Below are 15,734 nucleotides of genomic sequence, written 5' to 3' on the forward strand. Positions count from 1 at the left end.
GCCCTTTGGAAAGCGGGTTAGCAGTAGAGGCAGGGCCGCCAGGGGGTAAAGCCTGCTTCAGAGGGGATGGACTGACAGGCTGACAGCACTCTATTGCCACTGTTGTAGTAAGAGAAAATAAAGAGTTGTGCTGACGGAGGGGAGTTTGGGAGGGAGCTGGAGAGCAGGGATAAGGGAGGGAGGGAGGAGTGGGGTGATGGCAGAGGGGGAGGGACTGGAGAGAGTGAGGGAGGAGGTGAAGTTCAAGTGCCTCGGAGATGAAACACACCGGGTAATGAAGCCGCTACGAGTCCTCAAAGGACTAATGTGGAAAAGTTGCATAATCAATAAAATAGATATATCAGTAGTGGTTTTATGCACAAAACAAGGCAATATGTCAAACTTTAGATGGTTCTGGTCTGGTGTTATTGCTTGCGGTCTTGAAATTGTGGTGGAACATGTGGCAGACAAATGTGTAGAAATTGCCAGCAAGGCTAAGAGTAATGACTTTATAAACACAGCAGAGTCGAGGTCAGGGTCTGGACCTTTAGACATTCAGTTAAAAAAGCCATATATTTTATGAAAGAGGACGCAAGCTGCCTTTCAAACATGGGCATCTCTGTCTTCTCCCTCCAGTAGCTGCTGTGAACTGGGGGAAAAAAATGAGTGAAAGATGTATTTACAGATGTAACCTGTGCACATCTACTTATTTTACAGCGTCTATTTCACAATGTTGGGGTTCACGGTCATATGGTCCAAAACTTTGACACACAGCTGGCTGGTTAATCACAAGCAACTGAGGGGAGGAGGGGGCAGTCCAGTATCTCAGGACTCATCTTTCATCTGTCCACACATCTTCTCTGACAGTTACATCATATTAGCAACCCTAAATTGTAGGAGAATACAGCACAAAAACACAATTATACACAGTGGCTGTCATTTTGCCTGTCGTCATCCCATTCGCACCACAGGAAGAAATGCCAAGAATGTAACAAAAATATGTTGATGGATACATGTTTGCATTATGTTACGTACATATGACTGGACTCCCCTATTAACTGTAATTGCTGCATGTAAACACTGGTCAAACGTTAAGGATATACTTAGCACTGCTGTGTTCACAGCAGTAATTGCAGGGGGGAGAAGCCAGCAATGTTAATAGTGGTCTTTGATGATATTCTGAATGGTGTAAGTCACGGTAGCCTATGTAACGAAGACACAAATTTTCAAAAAAAGGAATCCTAAGTCTGATCTGAAAATCTGAAAATGTAAAATAAAATGAAATACCCACGTCAGAAAATATGACAAGAGAAGAAGAAGTGACAGAATATTTGTTTATTTTCACTAATGGACAGTGTACAAGAGTATGCTGTGTTGCACTAATAAAATCATCACTTGTTTTAAAATAAATAAACACACAAACACAGACAAAGACTTGGGAGAGAGAGAGAGGGTCACAGGTTTCCAGAGAGAGAAGCCCTTTTCCTGGACTGCACTTGTCCTCTGCTTGTACCAGCAGTACCACAGATGTGTGAAGGTACTGAGCCAGTTGACTGACTCCTGTTCTCTAGTCAAGAAAGTAACGCTGCGGTTAATCTGCAGTATCTGCTAGAGAGACTCCCGGTCACAGTAGAGACAACAGGAGCAGAGCAGAGGAGAGAAGAGGAGGAAAGAGAGGAGGAGGAAAAGAAGAAGTGCAGGTCAGAAGGACACATGTATCTGTCCAAGAAGCTTTGGGGAGTGCAGGGAGGAGATTCTGTTAATAAGAAATGGGAGTGAAATGGCTATCTGGCCTGGCTAGGGCACACAGCTGTGAGTTATATTGGATGATGCTTTGCTGATAAAACTCCCTTGTGAAGGTAATGGGATTTTTGAGGTGGGGGGAGTAAGAGAAAACAAAATTAGAACGCAATTGCTTTCAGTCTCGGACATGTAGGACAGAGAGAACCACACTGAAATTCATTCTGTTAAATGGCTCTTTTTTTTCCTCTCCTACAGTATTATGTCTAAAAAAGACTGGATAGATTTCACTTATAAGTCACTTTATAGTTAACCATAAAAATCAGCGACTGACCATCAGAGGAGGCGGACATGGCAGAGGAAGCTTGATGGGAGACAAAGACACCAATCTAAACACCTGAGAATCAATTGATCATACCTGATATTCAACTTGATTTGCTGGTGAAAATGTTTTTGATGAAAAGAACTGTTTATCATGGTTAATTGGGAAAAAACTTGTTGAATCAAGGACTCTAGCTAGGGATACGACTTAAAGCAGGATAAAGCAGTTTTAGTAGCTCCGACCCACTGGTGAATCAGGACCCTTTGGATTGGGGCTTGGACTGGGTGCAGCCAGTGTTGTTTGGTGTTTACACTGGTGGATACAAATAACTATAGCTATATAGACACATATACATTACACATAAACAATCAAAAGTAGAAAATGTATAAAGCAAAATAATATATTTATATATTTATACATTATGCATAATCAAATGCAGTTGCATTCATGGAGGTAGATAGCAAAGATTCAGAGGTAAAAAGGCATATAGACGTCGCTGTGCTTTGGAGGAGAAAAAGTACACAATGTGGCTGTAAAATATGAAGTTAAATGCAAGAATTTCTGTGTGCTTATTAGTAATAGTGTATACAGTACAGAGTATGAGGTGAAAGGAAAAAGTGGCAGGACACTGCTGATCTCCTTGAGTTACCCATCCAGTGGTCTGGAGTGGAGGGTCTGGCTTGGCTGGCAGGGTTCCCCACAGTTTAGCAGGAGTTGTTGGGGGCAACCTTGTCCCTGCATGTGGATGTGAGGGTTTGCATGGCGGCTCACACAAACAGCACAGAGTAGGGGGGACACCGGCAGCCCTCAGAGGAAGACTCTCGCACCCAGGAGCCATGACACCCGGGGACCGAAGCTGCTGCCCAGAACGTTCTGGAAAAGAAACACATCAGAAAATGCTGGTACCAGACATGTAACAACAACAACTACAATATGGGGGAAATATGCTCATAATTGGTTTTTATAGCCTTTATTCATACAGGGAATGTTGACTTTCAGCAACACGCCGCATCACATACACATTCACACCTTGTCCGACCACAGTCTGGAGAGCAGCTGGGGGTAAAGTGTCTTGCTCAAGGGCATTTTGATGGTAGTTGTTGAAGAAAGGGAAAGCACTGCTCATTATCTTTCCCTACCTATAGTGTTTTCCAGCCAGTCTGGGGCTACAAAGGGGCACAAACCCCTATACTCTAACCTCTCGGCTGCTGCCACCCAAACACATATCACAACTGTCAGGAGCATGACTGACACAGATACCATTAGGTTTACTTCTGGTGTGTGGCTCACCTGGTGTTCTCGAGGCCGTCCCCTCCACAGCGGTCTGTTTTTGACATGGCATCACTCTGGCACTCGGCACAGACCAGTCTCTCTCTGACCAGCTGGGCGCTCCACAGTTTGAGTTTACACGCTGCACTGGCCTGCTTGACCCGCAGGTACACACAATAACTGCAGGCACAGAGAGAGAGAGAAGGGAAAAGAGTCAAAAATAGATGGTTGCTACTGATAAAGCTTTGATAGAACTCATTAATCACCTCTTTTTCACTTTATTTAATTCTTAAATCATACAGACATACAGAGGGTCTGCAGTGTAAAGCAAAGCCAAATCACACAGCTTGCATTCAGAAACACAGATGTTATCCTGTCTGTCTGAGTGAGAACAAAACAGGCTGCCACTCACGCAACACTGTAGCTGAGAGCACAACAACCAGTATCTTGTTTTTTGGATCAAGCTTAGGACTGTTATCATTCACTCACATATGCCACTACAAACATCACCAAGAGAAAAGCAGATGGTAAATTTCCAGATGAAGCCGTAGAATTAAAGGCCCATTTTAAACACGCAAAAAAGGCATTCCTCCTTTTTCTTGCCCTTGAAGTAGTAAGTTGAAGAGTTATAGTGATCCAACCAGGCTGGATTGATGAAAACAAAGTAGCAATCCAAGGTATGTTTGATCAGTGACTCTAACCAGACAAAAGATGATAAAAGATTTGCTCCATTTGAAGGTGTTCCAGCAGGGTCACGGTCACCTGCAGTATCCTAATATCAACACAGCTCACTCTGTGCATAGGAAACAATAATAAAGTCTTGTTTTCCAACTCGCTGTGTTCTCTGGCGGCTACTTTGAACTTGCGCAGCGTATTTGTTTTGTCTCTGATTCAGTCAGTTGTGACTAAACACCATCCCCACTGGGATGTTTTGTCAAAGGAAATATGAACTTTACTCCTAAAGATGTTTTTCTCAGAATGATTCCGTAAGACTCTGTGTCCTACTAACATTTGCAAATATCTTTTGTCATGGGGTCATGCAAGGACACATTCAATGACAGTTGATATTTCATCTTCTGGGCCTGATCTGGAGTGTTCAGGCTTGCATTTTGATGGTTTTCTATGTAGTCTGGGCACAATTTAGTCAAAATAAATGAAGCAATAAATATAAGCAAAAAATCAATAAAAATACTGCAAATATAGATTTAAATGAATATCCATGAATGTATAATCCCATCGTTATGCTTTATGGATATTGAAAATTGAAATGACAAGTGTAATAGGGCTCTGTAACACACACACACACACACACACACACACACACACACACTCGTTGACTGGGGATTTCCTTTAAGTTTCTTTTTTTTCTTCCCTTCATTATGCTTCAGCTTGTTCATGCAGAACCTAGTCTAAAATGTTGTGCTCCCCTGTGGATTTTCCTGCACACAATAATGAAAATACACATTCACACCACTAAAAGAAAGTTGTTCCATATAAAAACACACAATAGGTCTTAAAATCTGAAAAATCGTAGTGCAATCCTGTGTTAAGCCTCTACTAGTAAAGCAAAAACCTCATTTGCTAAATCTACTACAGCCTTCTCCAAATATTCCAGACCTTCTTGGAAACTCACTCATGCAGATAATTACATCGAACAAAGACAACAACCGATCGTCATTTCATGTCATTTTAACACCATCTCAGAGCCTCATTTCCTGGGTCACTCTCCATGACAACACCGGGGAATCAGTGCAGCAGATGTCTGTGTGAAATCAGCCTAACTCTGTGTCATCCATGGTTAATGGCTCACATTTATGAGTAATGCACTTCCAATCCTCTGATGCTTTGTGTTTCAGTCAAAACAAAGGTATCCGATGTCCACTTTAATCTGTGTAAAAGGCTGTGGGCTGTCAGGAAACCGGCCTTGATTTTGTTCCCTGATGTCTGATTGTTCTAGCGCTGAGCCCATCCGCAATCAGCTCAGATCAAAGATGACGGCCATACAGGGAGGGTTCACCTTTTACATTGATTACTGCTGCCTTATCAATAAAGGTCAGCTCATGACGCAAATATACAATGGCAGGGTTTATCTTCCACAGTCAAAGCAATTTCAAGCTTCTGTGTGTTAAGGCAACCTTGGCCTTGGTCTCCCTCCTCTAATCTGTTGGAGCCCAAGGTTGATCTTAAAATGAACTTTGAAACAAATTGATACCAGCTAAAGAACTTGGAGTAAAATCCATTTCTGTCAGAGGAGCTGAAGGACAGCCATGCAGCTGGCAGAACAGGCAACAACTGAAGAGTTTCATTCCAAAATTAGATAGCCACCATTTGCAAAAAATAAAAGTTTTCTCACACAAAATGATTGCTGGCATGTAGAGCATATTGTGGTTATGAGTATCAGTAGTTATGATTTTGAGGATGAAATAAACTGTGTTTTTTAAATAACTGATATATTTTAGGTAGTAACTTTTATACTAAATGCATAGATGGCATTTTGGAATGAAGCCCTTCAGCTGCTAAAATGTTCAGCCCCAGAGCAAAATACTGTCGGACAAAGATCCACATACAATCATTTGGCACACTACACAATTCAGCTGTAATTACCCCCTCTCTGCATTGATTCTATATACATGAAAGCCTACGCTACAGACAAAGGCAGCAGGCAGGCAGGGTCAGTAGTCAGTAGTTTTGTGTTTGTGTTTGTTGTCTGCTAACGGAGGCCCTACCTGGCCTTCTCCTCCTTCATCAGCATGTGTGGTCGCCTCCAAGGGTCCTTGAAGTTCCTCTTGAAAGAATCAGGCAGGATCTTTGCCACCTCTGGAAGTAGAGGGAGGGGGGGAGAGGGGGGGGGGATGACAAAAGCAACATGTTAAAGCCATTCATTTTTCAGATTAGCTCTTTTACCCGCTGCGGAGCATCTTCTCAATATATAGAAGGATAAACAGATACAGGTGGAGGTACAAACACATCCCACATTTCATCCATAACACCTCATCCCAGTTATATGACTAACTGATCCAGGGTTGCTGGATGACTCGAACTGATGTGAGGGGCAGTGGTACTTAGTTTTCCATGAAAATCTTGAACTTTCCTGGAAGTTTATCTGTGGTTCTGGTGTTTTATTACCAGGAAAGTGATTCAACAGTATAGAGCTTAACAGATGGATTTGAAGTAATGCAGCTGGAGATAAGACTTTGGACCAGACGTGTGCAAATCTGTTGCTAACTGGCAAACTGTCAACAAGAGTTACCTCAGAGAATACTGAAATACCAAACTGATATGTAACAGGTCTGCGTGCATAAATGTACACATGTAGTCACACACAGAGAGCGCCTCACCTTTAGCAGTGCTGCATATGGCGTTGTTTCCGAAGCATCCTCGTCGCTGTTTGAGGTCAGGACAGGGTGTGCCTCCATTCCTAGGGGGAACAGACACTTGGCGACTCCTTTCTGTGCTGCCGACCCCACATGGAGATGTGCACGATGACCAGGAACCCCATGATCCCACCACACAGTCAATGGCTGCTGGGGAAACAGGGAGGCACAGAGATCAGCTGAGGGTTCGGGACACATGGCAGAAGAAAGTAGGGATGTGCCAAAACAGTTGACTAGTCGTTTATGAGGCTGTGTCGACAATTTTATTTATTTATTTATTTATTTTTCTTTAATTTTTTGCATGTTTGAGTTTCAGCCTTATTGTTTCTTAGGTCTGTAGGCCATCACTGTCTTTTGGATGTATAAATATTTTTAAATATTTTGGATCGTCTTACATGTCAAAACGCACAGTTCACGCTTATAATAGCCCAATAAGCTTATGTTGAATTTTGGCGTTTTGTATTACACCAGCGAGTCGATTACTTGTTCAGATAACCAACCGACTTGTCAACCATGAAAAAATAGACTTTTGCACATCCCTAGAATAAAGAAAGTAAAGGCCGTAGATGGAGAGAACATCATGAAATGTGAAGAAAATACGAATAAAGGACACCTGAAACCTCTTGTACTTGTTTGAGGTTGTTTCAGGTTCTGTCACTCTGTGATTTTCGAGCTTTACAGATAGTGAAGGTGAAGTAAATTATGGGGAGGTAAAAGGAGCTTCAGCTCTGAAAGATTTAAAGGCATGAGGCGTGACAGAGGGCAAAGAAAAAATATCTTTATGAGCATCGGATGAGCGCTTTCCAGCTGTGCTACCATGACTGACAGTCTAATTCCACATTATGAATTGATCTTCATCCCAGTGGCAGTTCTAGACTTTCCCCTAATCTGTGCATCATCAATCTTTAGGAGTGACAAGGGCTGTAAGATGTATGCTGTGCAGGTCGGTGCATTAGGAGAAACACAAATACAGAGCTGAATAAATAAAGTACTGAACAGTTATTCAGGTAGGTTTAGGTGGGTGGCAAGCAAGTGACTGGGTCATTACCATCTGCTAATTCCAGATCAACGACCCAGACTCAGGAAGTCTGCGACCCAGGTCATATGTGTGTGGGGCCATTCAAATAGGAAGCTAATTTGGCATCCTGTATTCTCTGGTTTCCCTTAGGCCCACACTTACACACACACACGCACATATGCACACGGGACACCAAATAAACACAGCAGCAGCAATCAAGCTTCCCATTCAGTAGGCTGTTTTAACCAATTACATCGGGGGAGGAGGAAGCCCTATTAGTTAGATGGCTGCTCTGATCAAAGCCAAGAGTCTCCAGCAGTAATCTGGCCTGGTCTCACAGAGATTTAAAAGCTGCAAACAGACATTTAACAGCCCTGTTTTAGGGAGGAAAGGCACACTTCATAAACATACAAACACAGAAGCTGAGAGACGGACAAAATTGTTGCAAAATACACACACACACACACACTCAAGTGCATAAATAAACAAACATATATATACACAAGCACCCTAAAAGGCAAAAGCGTGAAACACTGGGATGATTTTTTTTATAGAGTCTGATATTGGTGATGTTGAGCTTCTGAATTGTTCGGTGTAGACAATAAAAAGTTCAGTACAATGGAAGCAGGTGCACACAGCTTGAACCTCTTAGATGTTCTTAGTGAAATTATAGGGAGGGAGAGGATAAATATACCATAACTGAATCTAATCCTCTCTCGCCATCTAATCTACCTCACTCTGTCTTCATAATACACACTCACCCCACAGTACAATGCTGCAAGTGAATAAGCATGTGTGTGTGTGTGTGTGTGTGTGTGTGTGTGTGTGTGAACGAGAGAGAGAGAGAGAGAGAGAGAGAGAGGGAGAGAGAGAGAGAGAGAGAGAGAGAGAGAAAGAAAGAGAGAGAGAGCTTTCAAGGTGCCGCCTGTTCTGTTCATTCCCATGGTCCCGTTGGGGGGGGCGGTCTGTCTCAGTGACACAGCCGATCCACAAAGCCACTGTGGAATCTCTGCATTCCTGCACATTAGTGCTGCCCACCTGACACTCGCCTTTCCCAGATAACCACACACACACACACCCACACGAACACACACACACACACACACACACACACACCAATGACCATTTTTGTCAGATAAACCCGCCCCCCTTGAGCTAGTTCTACCGTCAATCATCACTCTCAAATACACAGGCATGGAAATACAAAATACACCTTTAGACTTGTATGAGTGACATCACGCTTGAAGAGTGCAATCCAACCAGACACCACAGTCCTATCAGTTTCCTATGCTTGCCTCCTCCTCCTCTTCTTATCCCTATTCCTGTCCCCTCGCCTTTCCTTCCCTCCTCTACATCCTCTGAAGTTCATGGGCCGGCTTTCATTTTGCTGGTTTTCTTTTCTCGTAGAAGAAAAACCCATGCAGGCAGGCAGGCAGGGCAGTTGGCGGCAGTTGAGGTCTTTTACTGCTGAGGGCAGGCAAACTGCAGGGTGGGTGTGACTGAAAGGGTCAGCTAGTTCCCGCACCCAAGGGGAAACGGGCGTATTACCCCTCTGACTGACACACACACACACACACACACATACAAGCGGAACTAAGTCTGGAAGTCTCAACCCCCTGAGCCACCAGAGGTCAGAAGGTAATTAACAAACTGTGGTGGTCCCCGCTCTTTTTCTGGTACCACCGGTGCAGCAATTCCACCACCCACATGATAACCCTGCTGACAGTCTGACACAGCCTGACCCACTGAGCCACTGCTGTCCCCTGTCCCCATTGTTGACGAGAAAGTCCCCCGTTGGAAAGCATGCCGCCACCTCTGACCCCTGACCCCAATACAGGAAACAACTGGCACTCGTTGTCAGCATGTTCAGCTTTTGTCTTTCACACCAGTTGGTATTTTATAAAGTGTTTTCAAGTGCTTTAAAAAAGTTTCCTCTCAAAGAAGACTTCTATAAGTGAATGGAGACAACATGTTTCCCTAATGGACTTTTGGGCATCCAAAACTATTTGCAAAGTTTTAAGTGTAATAGCTGTAGAGAGGGTGATTTACACTGAGACTGCTGTGGTTAAAAAGTGGTGACGAGAGGAGGTTAGAGGAAAGGTAGAAGGAGAGCGAAGTGGACGTGCTTGGAGAGAGTTCACGGCCGTGTGGCCAATTTTCTTGGCAGTTGGCACAGCTTCAGGCAAATGTAATTAGTGAACCAAACCAATGAATGTGTATCCAAGGTCCTCTCCTTTATCTGTAAAGTTGGCAGCCAATCTCAAGTCACACTTGTTACAGAGAGATAAATAGCTCACTTTTAAATGAAATGGCCCACAAAACCTTGAAGATTGGCATTCCTTTGCTTTCTTTTTCTCTCTCCCTGAGTTCTGCTTCCATTTTAGGGTTTCATAACAAAAGACTTAAGGACCTGCTATCAGACCTGCCCTCCCAATTTGCTTTATCTTCTTCTCCTTTTATCATTCTGTCCCGCATTCTCCCTTGTTCTTTCTCCCCATCTGCCTCCTTTTTTTGGTCCTCTACCCCCCCCCCCCCCCCCCCCCCCCCCCCCCCCCCCAACCTCCTCTGATGGGAGCCAGATGTCCAGCTGGGGACCACGGCACCTCAAAACGTCCACAGCCCCCCTCCCTCAGCCCTGTGGCCTGGTCCCATTAGACAAACCTTACAATGTTGTACAACACAGGGTAGAACCATAAGCCTGTTAATAGGGGTGAAGGACACGAGACTAAACCATAATAACAGGTTACTACTTAAACGTTTCCTGTAGACACCTCGAGCAGAGGAGCCGAACAAACCAACCAATTAAAAAGATTCATTATAAACACAGCTGAGACAGCTTTTCTAAAAAAGTAGGAAAAAAAAAAGTAGGAGCTAGGAAGTCACTGTCATTTGGCATGCATGACCACTTTATCATAGCATCATGATAAAAACTAAAGATGTTATAAACACATAAGAAATATCAACTGCGCTGCACAGGTGCACACATACTGTAGCTGTAAACCACAATGCAAGTCAGCTCCTGTTAGTCTGTGTCTTGTGAGCAGTGACTTTCTGCTCCTTTACAACAGGGAATCAAAAGAATACAATGAATCAAAAGATGTGCTCTTTTCACTAGATCAACTCAAAAGAACCAACAGTCAGAGAAGTGAACTTTACATGACAAATGCTCAGAGTTGTGGCAACGTCCCAAAAATTGGAAAGTTAAAAAGTACACAAGTGTGGAAGTTTGCACATCCAAACTGCTTTAGCCAAGTTCTGGATAAAAATAACTTGAAGAACAAAAAGAAAATCCATATACATATTTTTCCATTTGTTTTATAGAGAAATGCATCCTAAACTCCTCTTCAACATCATATGTAAGAAAAATCCCTTTAGGGAATCATTAATATGGTCAATCCCAAATCACAATCAACTTTATGTACTTTATGTGTTCGGCATGAATTAAATTCACAATGTAATACAATTTTATTTTAACATTTACTCACCATGGAAAGGTGAGAAGAAGGAAGACCAATTTGCTATCAAGAATATCTAATACAGTGCATGCAGTACCAGGAAATTGGATGGAAATCAATTTATCCCAAAAGCTACAACAGCTGGCCAGTTTCAGCCCAGCTGGGTAAAAGCATTCACTACTCAAGCAGGTCACATAGGGGATATGTGGGAAGGCAAGACAGAAAGAGGGAGTGAGAGGAGTTGGAACAAAGAAAACATCACGGCATGACAACATACAGTGCCCCAGAGGGAAAGAAGAGAACCAGAAGTGCCTGGAGGAGAAGAGGAGAGGCGGATGAATGATGAGCAAACCTCTGGTGAATCTGAGGCAGAGGCTACGTCTTCCTGTTGAAGTGAGAACTACCAGATGCCACAGTAGGAGAGGAGAGGAGCTACCCCATCCCCCTACGGGCCAGTTTGATCTCTAGAGTCTGTTAAGAGGAATGAGCAATCATCTTAATGTGAGACTTACTGTAAAGTGGAGAAAGAAAGAATGTGATGGTAACAGGCGCACTCCTACAGCAAATTATCAACAAACATTCAAAGCTTTAAAGGAAAAATCCTAACCCTAACCCTTTCACTGTTATACACCATCAATCTGTGATGTTCACGGCATTCCAGGAGTTATTTTGTGATGAAGTGTTGTAATTTACCTTTTTCGGTGTACCCACTATCCCTCAACCTGCCTCGTCTACTTCTACTTCAGTTAGTGATTTTCCTACATTTCCCAGAATGACTTTCGACAACCCATACCAACCCATGCCTGAACTTGTTGCATTCAGCTGTGGGTTATACATGTCGGAAGAGGGAGCAATAGCAATAGCCACAGCATAGTAAGAGCAAGATAGTGAGGTTTTCCACTTGAGAGAAGGTGAGAGTCTCGCCCCTTACTCAAAACGTAACTGCATTGCATTCTGGTCTATTGAGGCTACTGTTCAGTGGAGAAATTGGTCTCTCTGCCTCTTCTACAGTGGATTTCTCCCTGTACGATTATTGAACGTCGATGGAAAATGGACACACTAGAAAGAAGCCCTTGCTGTGTGAGGGGCTGACACCAAAGCCTGATGTTTACCACCGATGTTGAGCTGGAAATATCTCAACATGATGTCACGCCATCTACATTTGGCCAGTTATCCACGGGAATAAGAAAAATACATCACCAAACAACAAAGTGGGCCCAGAAATCCAAGGCACATCACCAACAGCTGTTTTTTTTTAACAGTGTTAAAGTGTTTTGGGGTGGATTGTTTTTTCCTTTACGCACTCCACCAGCACAACTGCTCGTGTTAAGCTGATATCTTGCAGCCCATAGCAGAGCAATAAAATCTGACCTCTGCATCACTTGTCTATTCCTGAGATAAGTGGACAGGCAGATCCTCCAAACTGTTTACACACAACACCCATTCCTGCCAAACACTACATCTGAATGATATCTCTGGATACAATGGTATCACTCTGAAGACACTTTAAGTGTTTGTGTCCGTGGGGTGCAAACAGACTGCCGGTCTCTCTGTCTCTCCTCTGATGTCACCCACTCCAAGCCCTTTACTCTCCTACAGCTGACAGGCGTTAATTACAGACTGTGACAGACAGTATACAGACAGACTCCTTGATGCATTACAGAGCTGCAGGATCAGGTTTAGATAAAGATGGAGTCTAATGTGGGGTGTGAAAACATAGGGGCATTTTGATAGAGCCAAAGTCACAAGACACATGCTTTGTTTATACTGTAAAGATGCTCAGGTTTCAGGCTGAGAGAGAGAGAGAGAGAGAGAATACAGCAAAGTACACGTGTTGCTAATGAGGGAGCCAAGGTGCTTTTTTTTGCCCTCAGCGTCTTGTCACACTCCTTGATCCATACAGGGTTCAAAGGTCACGGCCAACTTGACAACAATGGGTAGAAAACACCAGAACCAGAAGTCAATCACTCTCATCTTTACATTCATCACTCCTCCTCAAAGCCTCTGAAGCCATAAAAACACATTGTGCATCTCCCTCTCTATATAATACTCTCTGAACTGTATGTGATTATTAGGCTGGTCATGTGAATAGTGAGCAGTGTTCATCTGGGAAGTAGTATTTCATAAGCATACTATCAAATCCATAACACCTGCAGATACTCCACTGTATGAGTCCAGTCCCAGAGAGAGATCTGTGACAGTTTACTGTGCTGTATGAGACACATGAGGTCCACGGTGTTAATAACAACCTCACCTGACATGTGAGTCAGGCAATACACATGGCAGCCGTTAATTGACCTCTAACAGACCAGCTGCTGTTAAACAGTGCAGTGATGACTCAACACTGACCTGAGGTGGGTCCTGTGCTTCTTCTGTAAAGTTAAACCTGGCATCCACTCAGCTGGCTGCTGGATGTTAAATGTTGTGTCAACATGCCTCTTTGACTGATTGGATTTTGGCTGGAAAATAGATATGTGATGTTGTGAGGCTCTCTCAATAAAAAAATGAATAAAAGCACACCTTAAATAGGAAGGAAAACCCTGATGAAGACAGCTTGCCTGTTGAAACACTGGGGAATAGAAAAACACAAACTGGAGCTTGGAGTGTGCGGTATTCCTTCTATACAGTGAGGCTCTGCCAGATCATCACTGAGAATAACAGGTGGTTCAGTTATCTTTGCCCTAAACACTGAAGTCTATTAAACTGCAGTACAGCTGCCATCACAGTACATTTGTGCACGTTTTAAGCAAGTGGCTCGACTCTGGGTGGCTGGGGTAGCCAGCCTGTTCACATCACTGCACAGAGTCAGCACTCAAACAAAAGGTTCACTATGTATACTTTGAATGTACCTAAATAGAGGGGGGATCCCTGCAGTGTTTTAAGTGCACTTTGGCTGTAGGATTGACCTGATAGGTGCTTGTTAGCGTGCACTTAAGACAAGGGTCTTGCTCTGAGTGTATCCACACAGATAATCGCTCCATGTGAACTTGAGATGTTCCAACATTAGAGCTGCTTTAGTTACAGGTTGGAGTGCTTCCTCCCTGTCACATCTCAGACACAGCTCCACTGTAATCCTGACCATCTTTGGCAGTCTGTTCCCATGGTGTCCATCTCTCTGTTTGCCCATATATAGCATCAGCCAGGATGAAGTGGGAAGCTTTCAGACAGAGGAAGAAGTTTCCCAAACTCACATTTTAAGGATAATCTCCCTGGACAGTGATCTTAACCTTGATCTCTTGATTCAAAATGTACTTTATACTACGCAGTTAATATGATCTTGAGGGGAACACTGACAGGCTGATTTGTGACTCTATTATGATTGCTAAATCCCAGACCCCCCACCCCACCCCACCTCACTCCACCCGCCAACCACCATCACTCACTGTGTTCATGGCCAAGGAGCTCAATGTTGAAGCTGCGATGCAAAGGGCAAAGGTCAAAACTACAAACGTAAACACATACATATCACCTGCCAGTGGAAGATAGGCAATACAGCCTCCCAAACACACACACGCGCACACACACACACACACACACACGCACACACACACACACACACACACACACACACACACACACACACACACACAGAGATCAACACACCAACGGCTGATGCTTCTCCACCCTGGACTTGGTCATTTCTGGCTGGCCACTTAAAGCAAACAGCTATAATGGGCGAAATAGAGACAGCTATGTGCAGTATGTCTCACTGTCTCCGTGTCACCTCTATGCCAACCATCTCTGGCTCAAGCTGGAAAACAATGAACAACAGGCATCACTGGACAGGAGGAAAACACAGAGTTGGAATCTACATTGTGAAAAACGTAGAAACTCAACAGGTGCTTTTTCTCCTTGAACTTGCAGCTTTACACGCCTCCAAAACCTGAACTGGTCATGAAAAAAAAAACAATCAGTGAGGTTACCTGGTGACAAATACCAGCGACCGAGACCACTTCGTACACAACAAGCAACTCACCAGATATTTGGCACACACGCTGATAGTCCTCGCAGCAGTCTCCAGTTTTCTGACAGTAGGTATCACAGTAGCAGACTGTTTTTCTCTTGGTGTACTCGAAACATTCGTTATTTCGGCCGGTGCAGCAGTTCGGGTTTTCCCTCTCCCCGCAGCCCGCCTCAGCCTGTGAGATGATTACCCCGCAGAAAAGCGCTAAATATCCGCACACAAACAACCCGAGACGCGCTGAGATCCATCCATGTGCTCCCATCACGGAAACTTCTCGGGACACTTGGATCCTCTTGTCCCACACACACACTCTGCCGGTGTACCCTACCCTTCACTCTGATTGACGCTTTAAATTGAAGTAGGCTGGTCTATAAATAAGATATGTTGTTGTTGTTGTTGGTGGTGGTGTCTATATAAAATCCAAGAGCAACATGGTCTTTGTCACGACGGAAAAGAAACCACTTCAAAACACCTCGGATCTCCACTAACACCTACATGAAGCACTGATGCGTAAAAGTGGAGCCTTTGGGTTCACCGACTCTCCTCTATCCCTCTATCGGACACCGCCCCTTAGAGCTTATGTCGGGGTGGTCATTAGGAGAGACCTACAGTA

At 43.8% G+C, this 15,734-nt stretch overlaps 1 protein-coding gene across 2 annotated transcripts; it reads right to left on the minus strand.

Annotated features, from left to right (window-relative positions):
- Positions 1-1,307: 1,307 nt before the first annotated feature.
- Positions 1,308-15,734, minus strand: LOC139927440 (somatomedin-B and thrombospondin type-1 domain-containing protein). Of its 2 annotated transcripts, none has more exons than XM_071919589.2 (5): positions 15,134-15,734; positions 6,649-6,831; positions 6,037-6,127; positions 3,332-3,490; positions 1,308-2,914 (listed from the first exon to the last, which is right to left on the minus strand). In XM_071919589.2, exons 1-5 carry the CDS (start codon positions 15,381-15,383, stop codon positions 2,809-2,811), a joined length of 789 nt encoding a protein of 262 aa, XP_071775690.1. In that variant the 5' UTR covers positions 15,384-15,734; the 3' UTR covers positions 1,308-2,808. The 2 variants fall into 2 exon arrangements, with proteins under 2 accessions (XP_071775690.1, XP_071775682.1); XM_071919581.2 differs by having other exon boundaries at positions 6,649-6,834.

Source organism: Centroberyx gerrardi, chromosome 8 (assembly GCF_048128805.1).
Source record: "Centroberyx gerrardi isolate f3 chromosome 8, fCenGer3.hap1.cur.20231027, whole genome shotgun sequence".
Taxonomy (NCBI): Eukaryota; Metazoa; Chordata; class Actinopteri; order Beryciformes; family Berycidae; genus Centroberyx; species Centroberyx gerrardi.

Bases quoted from the DNA above. Each gene is read 5' to 3' on its own strand.
- LOC139927440 (XM_071919581.2), bottom strand. From the start codon at position 15,383: ATGGGAGCACATGGATGGATCTCAGCGCGTCTCGGGTTGTTTGTGTGC. The intron at 6,128-6,648 runs GTGAGGCGCTCT...CTCTACTTCCAG, and splicing joins CATATGCAGCACTGCTAAAG to AGGTGGCAAAGATCCTGCCT. The intron at 2,915-3,331 runs GTGAGCCACACA...TTTCTTTTCCAG, and splicing joins GACGGCCTCGAGAACACCAG to AACGTTCTGGGCAGCAGCTT.